Source organism: Chlorocebus sabaeus, chromosome 16, assembly GCF_047675955.1.
Source record: "Chlorocebus sabaeus isolate Y175 chromosome 16, mChlSab1.0.hap1, whole genome shotgun sequence".
NCBI classification, from domain to species: domain Eukaryota; kingdom Metazoa; phylum Chordata; class Mammalia; order Primates; family Cercopithecidae; genus Chlorocebus; species Chlorocebus sabaeus.
Window position 1 is genome coordinate 48731505 of NC_132919.1, and position 18246 is coordinate 48749750.

At 47.1% G+C, this 18246-nt stretch overlaps 1 protein-coding gene across 13 annotated transcripts in view; it reads right to left on the reverse strand.

The window, feature by feature from the left end:
• Positions 1–366: 366 nt before the first annotated feature.
• The window catches only part of TNRC6C (trinucleotide repeat containing adaptor 6C), a 151827-nt gene continuing 133947 nt past the window's right edge, over positions 367–18246 (reverse strand). For 9 of the 13 annotated variants that reach the window (XM_073004969.1, XM_073004976.1, XM_073004975.1 and 6 more), the window contains 8 exons: positions 17247–17414; positions 15747–15938; positions 15100–15243; positions 11077–11193; positions 10411–10605; positions 5298–5368; positions 4290–4429; positions 367–3353 (listed from right to left, as the gene is read on the reverse strand). In XM_073004969.1, the coding sequence (XP_072861070.1) occupies positions 2993–3353; positions 4290–4429; positions 5298–5368; positions 10411–10605; positions 11077–11193; positions 15100–15243; positions 15747–15938; positions 17247–17414 (1388 nt within the window). In that variant the 3' untranslated portion in view covers positions 367–2992. The remainder of the gene's footprint in view (positions 3354–4289; positions 4430–5297; positions 5369–10410; positions 10606–11076; positions 11194–15099; positions 15244–15746; positions 15939–17246; positions 17415–18246) is intronic. The other 4 variants (XM_073004974.1, XM_073004972.1, XM_073004970.1 and 1 more) reach the window with 1 other exon arrangement.

The window sequence follows — 18246 nt, forward strand, 5'->3', positions numbered from 1 at the left end:
CCCAAACTGGACCCTAGGCAAAAGTGAGTGGCACTCCTCTGCCAGGACTACAGGCGGGCCCCAGCCTCTTCTTGCTGCCGTCCCAAACAAGTTACCAGATGAACAGACTCGGATGGACTGTGGGGGTGGAGAGCTAGAAAGCTTGGTTGTGCCTCTCAACAATTAAGATTTCAATATTTACAGCAAAACCACAAAGCAAATGATAGAATAAAGCAAAACAACAGGAAGTCTGAGTTCACTCATGAGAGGTACGTATGTGAGCTCTGAGGAAATAGAGGGAACGCACACAGCGGGACAGCTCTCCCCATCGCAGCGTGCAAAGTAGACATCCATAGTATCTGTTTTGAAAAATGAAAAACACATTACTTTGAACAGCCAAGAAAAAAAATTGCAATTTATTAAGATTCAATAAAGCGTTGTACTTTCGAAAGCAACTTTCGATGCATGTTCTTCAACAATCACATTCTATGAGGAAAACATTAAGAGCCACAAACTTGTTTTTTAATCTCAGAGTTACAGACATACTAAGTTCAAAATAAAAGGTCAAAAAAACCCCAAAACAAAACAAACAAAAAAAACAAAAAAACCTCAAACAAACCCAACAAAACCCAAAAACAAACAAACATATTCTTGACTTCCATCCCCAATTTTAAAACAACAGGAGTTTTTCTACAACTCAATGCTCGCCGGCAGCACGGGAAGTGGTATGTCGGGTGCACATACGCACACGCACGCTCACACACACACATATTGGATATACATACGCAGGTGTGTATGTCCATCAAATATATAGAACGCATGTAATGGCAATGAGATGCAGTCACTCTGAGGAAGGTTGGTTTTGCTAAATATCCTACTAAACTTGAGAAAAAAAGTCTTGAACCCAGTTTGTGCATAGTTCATGATCCTCTATAAAACCAGCTTTTGTGGATCTGCAATCTTGCAGGACTTTTTTTTTTTGTATTTTTTTTGTTTTGATAAAACCATTAAAAAGCTAATTAAAAAAAATGTAATGCACAAGTTTCCTGATCAAGCAGGCAGGGAGCACAATGTTCATATATATATATTTTAAAACATACTTGAGGGTATGTTATTCCATTGTCTTTCTTCCTTGCAAAACAATCAAAACATTGATCATTTTTAAAACATAAAGCAATTTTTAATATATAAAGCACTCTTCAAACATCTATTTCTTTTGAGTCCATTATTTGGTAAATATGTAACTGCTACACATTAGAGATTAGGTATTTTTCTTCTTTGTGATTTTTTTTTCCTCTTTTTCTTTTTTTTCATTTTTTTGTTTTTTTTGTTTTTTTTTTAAATAACATCTTCAGTGCTAGGAGTTGGGTTTAAAAATACATGAAATGGTGTGGAGCTGCCCTCGGGAGCCCTGGCTTTCCTGAGAGCGCGTCCGGCATGTGCAAGACAGTGGCCACAACGCCTGTCACCTTGACGAAGGGGCGAAAGCAATCGACAGAATCCACGACGATGGCCGAGGGAACAACGCCGTCCCGTCCCAGAGCTCTGAAGGAGCGCATCTGCATTCTGAAAATAGGTTTCTTTACGACGGAAGTCTTTTTTTTTTTTTTTTTAATTCCTTTTTAAATTTTTAAAATTTTAAAGTCTGAAGGAGAAAAAAAGGTCTGTAAACAGGTGGGAGCCCAAACCCCAGGCTCCCCCAAAAGCAGTCACAACCCACGCCCAAGTGCTTGTTTCTGTTCCTTCCACGGAACCATCCATTCTTTACAAGTATCTATGGCCACAGTTCAACAACAGTTTTTTTTTTCTCTTTAACTTTATATTCCAAATGGAAAAATGGTGCAATACTCTGGTAATAATTTTCTTGCATTAGTCCACAATAAAAAGCTGCTAAAGGTAGGTATACATATTATTTCTCCAGAGATATACACTGTACTTTTTAAACGCAGTCACAGAGTCCTTGAGTAAACATTTACACATGAATTGTCGCCAGCCCTGTCCTAGGAATTCTCTGTAATGTATAGGATTAGCTAAAGGAAGGGCGAGGACACTCAGTGCAAAGTTAGAAGCTAATAATAACAAACGTTTGACCAATGCGCCAAAAAAAAAAAAGCATATACTGAATACAAGGGAAAACCCACAGTTAAATCCTCACACGCTTTCAAACACACAAACACAGAAAATGCACGCTGTGCAGGAGCACGCGCCACACACGCACACATACACTTCTGTTTCAACACGCACACATACATACACACGGAGGCTATGAACTCAGAAATTTTTCCTAGAGCCTGTTTCTGTGTACTGATGTCAACCTGGAAGTGTAGAATTAGAAAGTGTTCACATTTCACTATTGGCCTGCTGGATTCAAGTATTTGCATGTTTGATATGTCTTTTTTTAACTTTTAAAAAATATTTTTTGGGATAAAAAAATGACATGAAAAAGTAATGAAACAAGGGTAATGTGCATAGGCGGATCCAGGGGAACAGAGAGCAGATCGCAGCCCACGCCTTCCGCTCAGCTCCCACCGTGGAGCCGCTCTGCGCCCGGCGGTCCACACCAGACTCTGCCCTGATTACCGGCCGCCTCTGGTAATGTGCATAATCGTCACAGGCTCATTTTAAATAGGCTTCACGTCTCCCTCCCTCCCCCACAGATAAAATAACCCTTTCCAGCCCACAATCTGAAAAGTGCCCTTCATGATAGAACTATTCTAAGCAGCTTTTATACTTTAAAAAAAAAAATCAAAATGACAACACACTATACAAACATAAGACACACAAAATAAAAAGCTACGAGGAACATCCTGTCATTAGCATGTGACGCTGACCCACCGCAGCCCGCACTGTTTTGCGAACAGTTCGCAAGGACTGCGGCCAAGGTTCGTCTTCAGTCCTGGACAGAGGTACTCAAAAGGGTGGCCGCTGCTGGGTTCCAGCGGGTCTGTGGGGCCGCCCAGCTGGGAGGGGTCCTGGGAGGGGTCGGCTCTCCTGGTGCTGATGATGGCAGCTCCTACAGGGACTCCCCGCTGAGTAGGTCCCCAGGCAGCAGGGTGGTCAGAGGGGTGGGGCTGCCGATCACCCTGCTGTCGTCAGCGCTGGGCGGGCCCCACAGGCTGCTGGAGTACTGGGGCACCCCACCCCACAGCAGCTCACTGCTCCCCTTGCCACCCAGGCATGGGGCATTCCAGTGGCCAGCGTCGCTGCGCACCAGGCCATGGGAGCTGCCCGCTGCGCTGAGCCGCGGCTGGCTGGACGCGCTACTGGACTGCCAGCTGGAGGTGGGTGGCAGCGCCTGGCCTTGGGCTAAGAAGCGATTCACTTCTTCTTCGCCAGCGAACTCAGCCAGGATGGTAGTGTTTCCCAGGACGCACCTGCAACAGCAAGATGGGGCACGTGAGCAGGGCCACCCCAAGTCCTGTAAGTTCGTGGCACTGGCTTTCTGTCTTTGTATTGGGAAAGGCTACCTGGAAGCCATCGTGTGGCTTCTATTTTGCCACTGCTATTTCCAAACCCAGACTGTGAAGGTTTTGCTCAGTTCAGACTTCTAGCAGCAACACCGTACTGGTACAGAGAGTACATCTTCAAGTGCATGAACACACCATTAAATGTGGGCTCAGTGAGGGTCACTGTCATTTGCATCCTGGGCTAAAAACAGGAATGACTAATTTCTAGGTTCCATGTCTCAAGTGACATTACTGATCAGGTCTACTTATACTTCTATCAAAAGCAACCTTTCGGCAGGGTGAAGGGTTGGCTGTGAGGACCGCTGCTGGGCCCTTTGTAGGAATGTGTCACAGGCAGAGGGGAGTAGACACAGCAACTCAGCAGCAGAAAAAACCAATAGTAAGTCTCAAGATACCTGTGAGGAACTGACCTGTGTCGCCTTCCCCCAATCCCTTTGCTGAAGTCCTAACCCCCAGTACCTCCCTATGTGACTGTGTTTGAAGATGGGGTCTTTAAAGAGGTAATTTAGTTAGTTAGATGAGGTCACATGGGTGGGCCCTAGTCCAACATGACTGGTGTCCTTATAAGGAGAGATCAGGGCACCAACATGCACAAAGAGACGACCATGTAAGAACAGAGGGAGAGGGCAGCTGTCTACAGCCAAGGAGAGAGGCTTCAGGAGAAACCAGCCCTGCCCACACCTTCATCTTGGGTGTCAGACCTCCGGCCTCCAGAAGCGGGAGGGTGGCCAGCCTGTGGGATGCTGCTATGGCGGCTCAGGACCCCCCTGCAACACCCCTAACTTAATGCTCTGGGGGATGTGGAGCTACTTGGAGCGCTGAGGTGGCTGTGAGGAAACATACATGTGCAAAGACTTCTGGGCCTTGGCAGCCTCCTCCTTGGAGCTATACCGGACCACGGCATTGCCTTGAGTCAGATTCAGGTGGAATGTGATGAGAGGCCCATGTTGCAAACACAATGTCCGCAGTGTAGAACCGTCAATCTGACAGAGGAAGCACAGGGGCGTGAATGAGCTTTCTTCTGATTTCTTTCACTACAGCCTTCCAAAGAAAAAACATGAAACTGGATACACTAAACACTAGGAAAATGTTTTTCTTTAAAAGGCTTTAATAATATGATTTTACAATGTTCACATTCTATATCTCTGTGGCCAAACGTGTAACTAAAATCTTGGATGTTTCAGTTATATTTTATGAGTTAGGCTTATCAGAGGAAGGAGAAAAACCCCACTTTGAGTTCAGCTCTCCTTTCACCAGAGCACATCACACACAGCCCCTGGTTTGCAAAAGGCACCTGGGTCTAGCTGCTGACAACAGACTTGGGAGATGTGTAGGTGGGTGTGGTCTGGGTCCCAAGAAGGGACTGGCTAGTCCCACAGTCTGACGTGGCCAAACCACTCTTTTAAAAAATGTTATAAAAATACACACGTGGGGTCTTGCTATGTTGCCCAGGCTGGTCTCCAAATCTTGGGCTCAGGTGATCCCTGACCTTGACCTCCCAAAGTGCTGGGATTACAGGCGTGAGCTACTGCGACCGGCCAGGCCCAACCACTCTTGAATGGGTAGTTGTAAGATAAACAATTCTATTTACAGAGCACACTTTTCCAGCCTCTAGTGAGTAAACAAACAATTCACCAAGAACATGGTTAAGAGAGACCCCTGGACTCCATCTGCTGCTGCTGCTGGAGCCAAGCCTGACACTTGCTCATCTCCTCCTGTGCAGCATCACCTCTGGACCCTGACCAAGAACCCCCGACTATCCCGCCCCACCAGACAGCCTCATCTGCATCGGGGGCCAAGAGGGAACCCTCCTTGGATCATGCTCAGCGACACAGGGGCACCGTACTGCACCTGGGGAGTGAGGTTTCGAAGAACGAGCCAGCTGCTGGTTCTTCCTGAGGCGTCGGTGCTCCAGGCAGAACCTGCAACAAGAGGGGAGAACCCAGTTGACAAGGCCCCGTGCCAGTGGATAGTGCGGCCTCCCCACCTCTTACTGTGCTGAAGTGTGGGACAGCACGGGCCATCACCACATGATCCAGGACAGCCTTTCTCAGCCTGGGAGGTCCATACTCAAGGTAAACCAAAACCTCACAGTCCCTGCAGACCCCCTTCCCACTTCCCCGTGGTGACTCTGACTTCTTGGATCTTCTCGCCAGCCCAGGAGACCCGTGTTTTCCCATCTGTGCCAGGAGAGACAGGGGTGATGAGAGGCCTGACAATCTCCAGGAAAGCTCTGGTCTCCACCTCTGCCTGTCCCCAGACCTGGTGTGGAATCAGTGCTCCCAGGTTCTTCTGGTTAATACAACAGAGCAAATCCCTAAAGACTGCTGCTAAAAGGCAGAAACTGTTACTTTCAAACTATCTGATATGGTTTGGCTGTGTCCCCATTCAAATCTCATCTTGAATCGTAACTCCCATGATTCCCATGTTTTGTGGGAGGAACGCGGTGGGAGGTAATTGAATCATGGGGGCACGTCTTTCCTGTGCTGTTCTCGTGATAGTCTCACAAGATCTGACGGTTTAAACAACTGGAGTTTCTCTGTACAAGCTCTCTTGTCTGCCACCATGTGAGATGTGCCTTTCACCTTCTGCCATGACTATGAGGCCTCCCCAGCCACGTGGAGTTATAAGTCCAATAAACCTCTTTCTTTTGTAAATTGCCTCATCTTGGGTATGTCTTTACCAGCAGCATGAAAATGGACTAATAAAGTAAACTGGTACCAGTAGAGTGGGGTGCTGCTGAAAAGATACCTGAAAATGTGGAAGCAACTTTGGAACTGAGTAACAGGCAGAGGTTGGAACTCAAGGCTCAGAAAAAGATGGGAAAATGTGGGACAGTTTGGAACTTCCTAGAGACTTGTGAAATGGCTTTGACAAAAAAGCTGACAGGGATGCAGAACAGGCAGAGGTGCTGCACACCGATTCCTATGGAATCATTATTAATTGGTCCCCCAAGGGGATGTTTAGCTTGAACTGCACCTCTCAGTCTGTGTGCCTCGGCCACACTATGTTCAGCTGATCTGAACAAAATGGTCAGAGGGTAGAAATGATAAGAAGTATGGCAAAAGTTCCTATTATCTGGAACCATGGCGGTATAGTGGCACCTCAACCTCAAATGATATGGCCCGTTGTAGGAACTAAACATAAGGATTTGTGGAAATTATTAATAGCTCTTAATAAGATCAAAATTTGGGAAAGACCAAAAAAGCATCTAGAGGGACACTCTACAAACTTATTTTTGGATATTGCAAAATTAAAAGAACAAATATTTAAAGCATCCCAGGCACACCTGACCTTAATGCCAGGAACTGGAGTGCTAGAAGGAGCTGCAAACAGATTAGCAGCTAGTAACCCATTAAAATGGATAAAAACACTTGGAAGTGCTGTGATTTCAATGATGATTGTGCTTTTAATCTGTGTTGTCTTTGTATGGTCTGCAGATGCGGATCCTGACTCCTGCAAGAAGTAGCTCACCGTGACAAAGCTGCCTTTGCTTTTATTGCTTTGCAAATCAAAGAAGGGGAACATGTTGGGAACAGCTCCTCCCCCCAGATCTGGCCATTAAACTGGCCCAAAACTGGCCATAAACAAAATCTCTGCAGCACTGTGACATGTTCATGATGGCCATAAAGCCCACACTGGAAGGTTGTGGGTTTACCAGAAAGAGGGCAAGGAACACCTGGCCCATCCAGGGCGGAAAACTGCTTAAAGGTATTCTTAAGCCACAAACAATAGCATGAGCGATCTGTGCCTTAAGGACGTGCTCCTGCTGCAGATAACTAGCCCAACTCATCCCTTTATTTCGGCCCATCCCTTCCTTTCCCATAAGGGATACTTTTAGTTAATCTAGTATCTATAAAAACAATGCTAATGACTGACTTGCTGTTAATGAATATGTGGGTAAATCTCTGTTCAGGGCTCTTAGCTCTGAAGGCTGTGAGACCCCTGATATCCCACGTCACACCTCTATATTTCTGTGTGTGTCTTTAATTCCTCTAGCACCGCTGGGTTAGGGTCTCCCCAGTCAAGCTGGTCTCCGCACAGAAGCAACTTTGGAACTGGGTAACAGGCAGAGGTTGGAACTCAAGGCTCAGAAAAAGATGAGAAAATGTGGGAAAGTTTGTAACTTCCTAGAGACTTGTGAAATGGCTTTGACAAAAATGCTGATAGGGATATGGACAATAAAGTCCAGGCTGAAGTGGTCTCAGATGACAATGAGGAACATTTTGGGAACTGGAGCAAAGGTGGCTCTTGTTGTTTTAGCAGAGACTGCCCTAGAGATTTGTGGAACTTTCAACTTGAGAGAGATGATTTAGGGTATCTGGCAGAAGAAATTTCTAAGCAGCAAAGCATTCAAGAGGTGACTTGGGTGCTGTTAAAAGCATTCAGTTTTATAAGGGAAGCGGAACATAAAAGTTCAGAAAATTGGCTGGGTATGGTGGCTCACGCCTGTAATCCCAGCATTTGGGAGGCTGAGATGGGTGGATTACCTGAGGTCAGTAGTTTGAGACCAGCCTGGCCAACATGGTGAAACCCCATCTCTATTAAAAATACAAAAATTAGCCAGGCGTGGTGGTGGGCGCCTGTAATCCCAGCTACTCAGGAGGCTGAGGCAGGAGAATTGCTTGAACCTGGGAGGCAGAGGTGGCAGTGTGCCGAGATCACGCCATTGTACTCCAGCCTGGGTGACAAGAGTGAAACTCTATCTCAGAAAAAAAAAAAGGAAATCCCATTTTCTGAGGAAAAATTCAAGCAGGGTGCAGAAATTTGCCTAAGTAATGAGGAGCTGCATGTTAATCCCCAAGACAATGGAGAAAATGGAGACTGTCTCTAGAGCATGTAAGAGGTCTTCATAGAAGCCCCTCCCAGCACAGGCTCAGAGGCCTACAAGGAAAAAATGGCTTCATAGGCCAGGCCCAGGGTCCACATGCTGTGTGCAGGTTAAGAATCTGGTGCCCTGTGTCCCACCTGCTCTGGCTGTGACTAAAAGGTGCCAAGGTACAGCCTGGGCCATGGCTTCAGAGGGTGCAATCTCTAAGCCTTGGCAGCTTCCACATGGTGTTGAGACTCTGGGTGCACAGAAGTGAAGAACTGAGGTTTGGGAACCTCCGCCTAGATTTCGGAGGATGTATGGAAATGCCTGGATGTTCAGACGATAGTTTGCTGCAGGGGCAGGACTCTCATGGAGAACCTCTGCTAGGGCAGTGTGGAAGGGAAATAGTCCCTGCTGGGGCACCACCTAGTAGAGCTGTGAGAAGAAGGTCACCGCCCTCTAGACCCCAGAATGGTAGATCCGCTGACAGCTTGCACCGAGTGCCTGGAAAAGCCGCAGACAGACAATACCAGCAGGTGAAGGCAGCCAAGAGGGAGGCTGTACCCTGAAGAGCTGCCCAACACCATGGCAACCAACCTCCTGCCTAAGCATGACCCTGACGTGAGACACGGAGTCAAAGAAGATCATTTTGGAGCTTTAAGATTTGACTGTCCTGCTGGATTTCAGTCTTGCATGGGATCTGTAGCCCCTTTGTTTTGGCCTATTTCTCCCATTTGGAATGACTGTATTTACCCAATGCCTGTACCCCCATTGTATCTAGGAAGTAACTAACTTGCTTTTGATTTTACAGGCTTGTAGGTGGAAGGGACTTGCCTTATCTCAGACAGATTTTGGACTGTGGACTTCTGAGTTACTGCTGAAATGAAGACTTTGGGGAACTGCTGGGAAGGCATGATTGGTTTTGAAATGTGAGGACATGAGATTTGGGAGGGGTCAGAGGCAGAATGATACGGTGTGGCTGTGTCCCTACCCAAATCTCATCTTGAATTGTAACTCCCACAATTCCCATGTTTCATGGAAGGAGCCCAGTGGGAGGTAACTGAATTATGGGGGAAGGTCTTTTCCATACTGTTTTCATGATAGTGAATAAGTCTCATGAGATCTGATGGTTTTAAAAATGGGAGTTTCCCTGCACAAGCTCTCTCTCTCCTTGTCTGCAACCATGTGAGACATGCCTTTCACCTTCTGCCAGGAATGTGAGGCCTCCCCAGTCACGTGGAACTGTAAGTCTAATAAACCTCTTTCTTTTGTAAATTGCCCAGTCTCGGGTATGTCTTCATCAGCAGTGTGAAAATGGACGAATACACTATCTGTAGCTGATTTTAAAAATTTTGTTATTTATTACTATTATTTTTTTAGAGACAGGGTCTCACTCTGTCACCCAGGCTGGAGTGCAGTGGCTCAAGCATAGCTCACTGTAGCCTCAATCTCCTGGGCTTGAGCTGTTCTCCCATCTCAGCCTCCCCAGCAGTTGGGATCACAGGTATGTGCCACTACGCCCCACTTATTTTTTTTACTTTTTTGTGGAGATGGGGTCTCGCTTTGTTGCCCACATTAGTTTAAGTCTTCAGTTTCTTCAATTCCCAGTACATTTTTCTCATCTCTGAGGTTCGACATGAAGCACCTGAGAGACGCTGCAATATTATGAGAGTTGTGTTTTCAAACTGGTGGGGTTTGTTTCGTTTTGGGTCTGGAAAAGCCTTATGTCCCAGTGACATCTTGTGGAGAAGCAAATATAAAAAGCAGAAATCCAGATCCCTGTGCGATGGGGGTTCATGGGGGCAGACAGCCTAAAGGACTGTGCAGGCCTCTAATGACCCAGTGCGAGGCAGCTGCACTCCTGAGGATGGAGTTGGCCAGCGTGGGCCCTCAATGGGTGCTGGAACTGCCTGGGACCTCTTGGCCCGGAGCAAACCTGCTGTGTGCCGGCACACCTAGGCTGATGCTAAAAACACCAGGCTCACCCAGCTAATGCCCTGGACATCTAGGGTGGCCCTGGTGCCTTCCTAAGCCCTCCCAGGCTCCAGAGTTAGAGGCAGGGGTCCTTACAAAGGAGGTACAGGACGAAGTGATAAGCACATCCCCTAAAAGGTAAGGCCCCCATTGGAACACGAGGAGCATGAAGCTTACCTGAGGAGTAGGAGCTGGTCCAGCCAAGGGGGCTGGCACCCCAGGTGGAGGAGGGCTTGGGATTGGTTAACCCTGGAGGTGGCCTCGTGGGTGCAGTAGTGTTTCTGGGCACCTTCCACAGTTCATGAGACAGAGAGGCTTGCGTGTGGGAGGCAGGGCCAGAGGACCACGTTGATTTAATGTCTGACAGTTTACCTAGAAAGGCAGAGAGATGGAGAATACGCAGTCTTGAGACAAACACTGCTGTGTTTGGGGAGCCACACAGAGTGCTCTCTAACACCAGCAGACTGTGTGATAGGCAAAGAAACACCAAGTCAAGCCCCTGGCAAACTCAAGTAACTGCAAATTCCCAGAAGTGTTTTGCCTCTAAGTTTTCAAAACCTTGCATACCCTTTGTCTTGTGGCCATGGGGGAAAGGAAGAGAAAAGGCAATGGGCCCACACACTTGTATGGAGAAGACGTCACCACTTCCCTGTGTGTGCAAGCTGATGTGCCCAAGGTGCCTACTGTGCCTGGGCAAGGCCCCCACCCATCCTCTATCATGCCACACGGCCTCCCAGCTCAGGGAGTGAGTGAAGAGCCAATAGGAAAAGCTGGGGCCTGTCAAAGTTTTGTTTGGGGAAAGAAAGAGAATGCTACCTGCAAGTCTAGAGGCCAGGCGCGTACCTGCAACGCTAGGTGCGGATGCAATGCTGCTGAAAGAGCTACTGTAGCCGGAGGCACTGAGCGGCCAGGCACTCGAGGAAGGCAGCGTGGCATTCTGAGATGATGGCGGGGAGGACCCTGCAGAACCAAACACGGCACTGAGCAAGGTGGTGGCGGAGTCCAGGTTCGTGACTCCAACTGCGGGGTGTGAGAATCTTAACCATCAAGAATCAACCTCTCCCTAGGCTGCCATTTTTAATAGAAGCCTGAACATGAAAGTGTCGTGTGGGAAGGAAGAAACAGGGCATGCCTCTCCTACTCTGGATCCCTGTAGCCACTCAGGGAGGCCTGGGATGTTGCTGAAGGCAGAGGAATCAAAGGGCAAGAAGCAGCATGAGCTTCTTTGAGAATTCCCGCCATAATGCTTAAAATGCCATGTTGAGTTTTAAAGCACCACATTGATTTCCTCTCCCAAATAAGATAAAATAAAAATCCAGGGCAATCTACTCCTTTCACAGTTCAAACAATGGCTACAAAATAGAAGAACAAAACTCCAAGCCATTCATTACAAAATGTGCCATAAAAATTTGAACATTTCTTCTGACTGGGGTGTCCCATCAGCTTCCGAACTCGTATTTTGCTTTTTTTTTTTTTTTAGAGATGGGGCTGTTGCTATGTCACCCACGCTGCAGCACAGTGGCTGTTCACAGGTGTGATCACAGTGCACAGCAGCCTCAACCTCCTGGGCTGGGTGATCCTCTTGCCTCAGCCTCCTGAGCGGCAGGGACCACAGGTGCCACCACACCCAGCTCATGATTCCCTTTTTAAATACATGAATAATTAAGAGACATTTGTCCTAATAACTGTGTATGTGGACTTGAGTTATTCTATCCCTAGGACTGTAGTTTTTTGAGGAAAGCTTGTCCCTGTGCCTGAAAGGGAGACTTGGGGTAAATGGGCCATCCTTCAGGCACCTCGATCCCTTGTGTGAAAGCTCAGCTCCTCGCTGCTTGGTTGTATTTTGTATTTTCTAATGTGGCTCTCCCTTTCAATTCTGTGAAGAGAGCAAGAAGCTGGAGAAGAAGAGTGAGGATGGAGTACCGGTGACAGCTGGGGTGAATGCAGGATGCAAAGAGCGCTCATTGGGACAGTAACTCTGCCAGGGCATGGATCCCGGCTAGCAGAGGGAACATAAGCACAGTCTGGCTGTTAAACTGATGACCACACACAGAATCAGATGGCTTCTGAAAAGCCATGGCATCTCAGCTGTAGGCCCACATGACGTTGTGCAGTGAATAACCAGGCGTGTGGCACCTCCTGGACACATGCAGTGTCCAACCTGCACAGTTGTTTGCAGCTGCCCCGCTGCAAGTGACCTCTTTAGAATGAGGGCACCAGAGTTGAGGAAAGTTAGCATTTATGGGTAATCTGCAGGTCTTCACTTTTATTTTTTCCAATTTTTATTTTGGGTTCTGGGAGTCCATGTGCAGGTCTGTCACACAGGTGGACTGTGTGTTGTAGGGGTGTGTTGTAGAGATCATTCCATCACCTAGATAGTGAGCATGGTACCTGACAGGCAGTTTTTCAATCCTCCCCTTCCTCCCACCCTCTACCCTCCAACAGGCCCGCTGTCTGCTGCTCCCTTCTTTGTGTTATGTAAACTCAGGCTGTCTGTCTTCTGTTCCTCTGTTAATTTGCTCAGGAAGGCCTTTACTTTAAAAAGGTGTCAGCTTGGCCGGGCGCAGTGGCTCAGGAATGTAATCCCAGCACTTTGGGAGGCCTTTTCTTTTCTTTTTTTTTTTTTTTGAGACGAAGTCTTGCTGTGTCACCCAGGCTAGAGTGCAGTGGCTCAATCACAGCTCACTGCAGTCCTGACATCCCAAGCTCAAGTGATTCTCCTGTCTCAGCCTCCTGAGTGGCTGGAACCACTGATGTGTGCCACTATACCCAGCTAATTTTTTCATTTTAAATTTTTTGTAGAGATAGGGTCTCATTATATTGCCCAGCTGGTTTCAAATTCCTGGCCTCAAGTGATTCTCCCACCTTGGCCTCCCAAAGTGCTGGGATTACAGGTGTGAGCCACTGTGCTCAGCCTGCTAGTGCTTTCTGGTTAGCAACTTCTACGTGAAGAGATGTTCATTGTACTCCCCTTTCTTTCAGTAACAAACCCTAATGTATCCTTAAATACAACCAAGAGAGGTACCAGAGTGGAGGAACAAGGTTCCTAGTGCTGGTCATGAGCTGAAGGGGAGGCTTGGCATGAGTCACCTGAGCTGGCTGCTGCTGAATACTGATGTTTGTGCACAAGTGCCAGGGCAGGCTCAAGACCCAAACATCAAGCATCCGGGAAGTCAAACGATGTTCACTTGGAGCTATGAGTCACCCAGGTCGCCTGGCTGGCTGGTTCTTAGGCTCAGGGTTGGAGATGCCACTGCCTTATCTCAATGGCCAATGCATTTCTTAGGCTGAGGTTCTCCTCTGCCCTCCCCGCAAGTTGATTTCCTTAACTGGACAGGCTATGGAGCTGGAGAACAGCTGCCACGTGTTTCTCAGGCCATCTTCATCACATCATGGCACACTCAGGCGATGGCGGAGGCCACCCCCAGTGGCCCTGGTTCTGCCTGGAGGCTAAGGGGCCACTTGATCCTTCATCTGGGCACCACTCAGGGAGCTCTGCCATGTATTAAGCAACTTCGATTCTTTCCAACTTCCCTTATGACCTGGATCTGTACAACCTGCATCCCACTTCTCCACAACCCTCAAAATATGATAACTTTCCTGTCTGGCACAACCCTGGTGCCCCACCAGGTGTGACAAGCAGGGAGGGCTGGGTCTCTGATTCTGGCTGGTGCCTCACCTGTCCTCTGCCACACAGCTCCCTTTTGGGCACCACTTGACTGTGTCTGACAGCAGGGACACCCATAACACCCCTGCTCTGAAAAGCAGCTGCATCCGAAAAGCAGCTGTGTAACCCCAAAGAATACACAGCATTAAACAGACAGGGCAATCTGTACTCATGTTGGCTTTCCAGTCAAACCACAGATACATTTAGAAGCCTATCACTTTAAAGAACCACAGAAGCAGTCAGGTACACTGGCTCACGCCTGTAATCCCAGTACTTTTGGGAGGCCGAGTCAGGTGGATCACTTGAGGTCAGGAGTTCGAGATCAGCCTAGCCAACATGGTGAAACACCGTCTCTACTAAAAATAGAAAAAATTAGCTGGGTGTGGTGGTGCACACCTGTAGTCCCAGCTACTCGGGAGGCTGAGGCATGAGAATCACTTGAGCCTGGGAGGCGGGCAGAGGTTGCAGTGAGCCAAGATCATGCCACTATACTCCAGCCTCGGCAAACGAGCAAGAATCTGTCTCAAAAAAAAAAAAAAAAAGAAAGAAAGAAAGAAAAGAAGCAAACACAAAACACAAGGCTCCAATGAGTCATATTTCAAGTGGGAAACTTAATGTTTTGGGAACTACCTAGGTGGCCTTATTAGTGGTAGTACCTATGGCAATCTAGCTCTTTCTTCCACAAAATAGCATGCTGTGATAAAAATTTGTCAGAGATGGCACTTTTATGATAAGACATTACTTATCAATAAATCCAGCAGCATGGGTGACACCTGAGGTCAGGAGTTCGAGACCAGCCTGGCCAACATGGTGAAACCCTGTCTCTACTAAAAATACAAAAATCAGCCTGGTATGGTGGCACATGCCTGTAATTCCAGCTACTTGGGAGGCTGAGGCAGGAGAGTCGCTTGAACTCAGGAGGTGGAGGTTGCAGAGAGCTGAGATCGTGCCACTGCACTCCAGCCTGGGCGACAGAGTGAGACTTCATCTCAAAAAAAAAAAAAAAATTCCAGCAGAAACTCAAATTGATGTCCATTTTCCCATAAGCACTAACTGCCGTCTCTTCATGCTGCTTCAGATGACTGCTTCAACTGTGCCTTGTATCATCCCTGCCTCAGAGCCCAACCTGTCACCCCTGACATCTCCAAATGGGTCTAGAGAGACCGTCCGCGCAGAGGCAGGTAGAGCAGCACCCTCACCTCCACTCTTGAGGAGGTAGCGGTTGACATCCTGGATGGTGGTATTGATGGTAGGCCCAGTGGGGACACTGCCAGGAGTGACGTCAGGGTCATTCTCAGGGTCAATATTCTGTAGTCCTTTCCATGGAACTCCCGGATGGAATTCTGTTTAAGAAACCCAAATGAGAAACCACAGATCAGAACATCTGCACATTGATTCATGACATTTTAAAAGATGTTTTGTCCTGTTTGTAGAAATTTTTATAATCTGCTAATTAAATGAGAGGTACACTTTATACTCTTTATACTCTCTTTCATTAAAACAATCAATCCTTTGGAGAAACTAGAACCAGGTATTCTAGCTATCACATTAAGATAGTTTTCACATAGAGTCGGAATAGTTTTACCAGATGGTATACAGTGTGCTTCCTCCCTGCCACCCCTTCCACTTCTCATGTTGAATTAAGGGATTACAGAAAAATGCCTGATGCTAACCATACCCAAAATTGATCTGACAAATGGATTTCCAAGGAAAATGCCAAAGCTCTGGGCTTAACGCTTCCAGATCCTTAGCTCAGATTCTGGGTCCTCCCAGCCTCATCACTCTCTGCAGGCTTGGAGCACGTTCTGACCTGCTGCTGTTGCACGGAAGTGTTGAACGGTCTTACCTGGGGGCCAGTTGATGCTAGAGCCATTTGAGATTTTATCACTGTCAGATTTGGCACGTGACCAGCTATGGGGAACAGCTACGGGAGGACTGGCTGGTGACTCACTGTTCTGGATTAAATCGTACCGGCCATAGGAGTCATCAATGGAGGACTTACCTGGAGGCCCAATGCTTAGACCTCCAGGGATAGCACCTATGGGGACAACAGGAAACAAAGAAGCGAGTGAATACCCTCCAGTTGAGAGACAGCAGAAGATACCCTAAGCCTCCCTATGCACCTTCTGTTCTAGGTCCAATGCCTTGCTCTATTCGGTTACATGAATTGTAAGACTTGGTCTGTCTAGGATTCTGTAAGAATCAATGACTGTTTTTTTTTTTTTTTTCTGAGACAATGTCTCACTCTGTTGCCCAGGCTGGAGTGTAGTGATGTGATTAGGGCTCACTGCAGCCTCAAACTCCTGGGCTCAAGTGATCATCCCACCTTGGCCTCCCAAGTAGCTGGGACTACAGGTGTGAGCCACCATGCCTGGCCAGTGACTATTTAAGCCAGCTCCAATTTCAGCCCTGAAAGACCAAAACCCCTGAAGAACAATTTTAGTTTGTCCAGTTAGAAATCTTTATAAAATACATATCCATACCATGGGAAGCTGCCCTTAATAAACCTTTTTGGGGACAACTTATGAGTCTTCGTGATTAGTTATCAAATTTGCTCTTACCTCTTCCCTCCTTTTAGTCTGAAACCCTCACTATGGAAGAACACAGTGGATGTTAAAAATTCATACAGAACCAAACCAACCAGCCACAGGCAGCAAGGCCCTCCTGCTAAGAAAGGTGCCAGCAGTGTGTGATGATTTTCCGTAAGTTAACCATGAGACATAGTTTCCTTTTTCTTTTTAGAATGCTTTGTATCGAGAGAACTTCGTAACCTATTGAATTTCCTTTGCTGTTTATTCTACCAGCAAGTTCAGAACTAAATTTAATGCTTGAAAGTACCTCCTACGGGTATCATTTTTGCTTCCACCTTACTGGTGTGTCCATCGGTAACGAGTTCCTGATGGGGACACCAGTTTGGAGTAAGACAGACTGCTTGGATGGAGGGGAATAACCAACAGAAATGCACCCTGGTATTTACAGCTGCGGTTCCCATACATACTGCATATTTGATTTTCTATTTGTGTTTTACTATTTTATTGAAAATATTTCAGCAGACTCAAGTTTTTGTTGATGAATAGAGATACAAAAAAAAAAAGTACATAGGCTATGACCTAGATTCTTTTCAAATTATTTCTAGGTTTGTAGCTAAGATCTAATGGCTGGCTTTTAAGAAGTTTGATCACTGACTAGCTGAGATCTTATATGCACTATAATGGAATGGGTTATTTTAAATCCAACTTTCAGCGCTCAATTCTTAGAAAAGTATAGAATGGGCATGTTATACAACAGGAAGATCGATTAATAAGCCAGCAGTGATCCCACCACGGGCATCCTAGCCCAGACGTACCATGCTTGCTAGGGTTCTGCTCCAGGGGGGAAGCGGCACTGGGCAAGTTATCCATGGAGTTGGGGTGCGTCCACTGGGGGAGGCGTGACTGGGACTGGGATGGGTCCTTCACCGACAAGCCACTGGTCATGTCCATGCTGTTGACATTCATGTTTGGGTTCAGTCCAGCTAAAGAGAGAGATGCCGATTAGGATTCACCTGCTCCTCTAAAAGACTTCATTCTTTTTTTTTTTTTTTTTTTTGAGATGGAGTCTCGCTCTGTCGCCCAGGCTGGGGTGCAGTGGCGCGATCTCGGCTCACTGCAAGCTCCACCTCCCGGGTTCACGCCATTCTCCTGCCTCAGCCTCCTGAGTAGCTGGGACTACAGGCGCCCGCCACCACGCCCGGCTAATTTTTTGTATTTTTTAATAGAGACGGGGTTTCACCGTGGTCTTGATCTCCTGACCTTGTGATCCGCCCGCCTCGGCCTCCCAAAGTGCTGGGATTACATAAAAGACTTCATTCTAAAGCTCTCCTACAGAAGCTATTTCAGTCTTCGCTTACAGCAAAATTTTTTTTGTTTTTTGAGATGGAGTCTTGCTCTTGTTGCCCGGGCTAGAGTGCAATGGCATGATCTTGGCTCACTGCAACCTCCGCTTCCTGGGTTTAAGCGATTCTCCTGCCTCAGCCTCCCAAGTAGCTGGGATACAACAAAATATTTTAACTGTAACTTTTAGTGCTGGTGAAAAATACTTTTTATCTTCATAACAGCATGTACTTCTCGGAATATTACTCCTAAATTAAGGTGAAAATGTGAATCGCCTTTGATTAAGTGAGGCCCACGACTCTCTTCACTTTACTTGTTTCAGTGCTGGATAAACACGGTCCTGAGGCTTCTCAGAGTCCACAGGAAAACAGAAAAAGTCCAAAGTATTAGGAAAATCTTTTCTGGTTTTGGGATATCTTATGGAAACTCATTGGGACAAAAACACTTTTCCAGAACTCTAAAGTACCACCTATG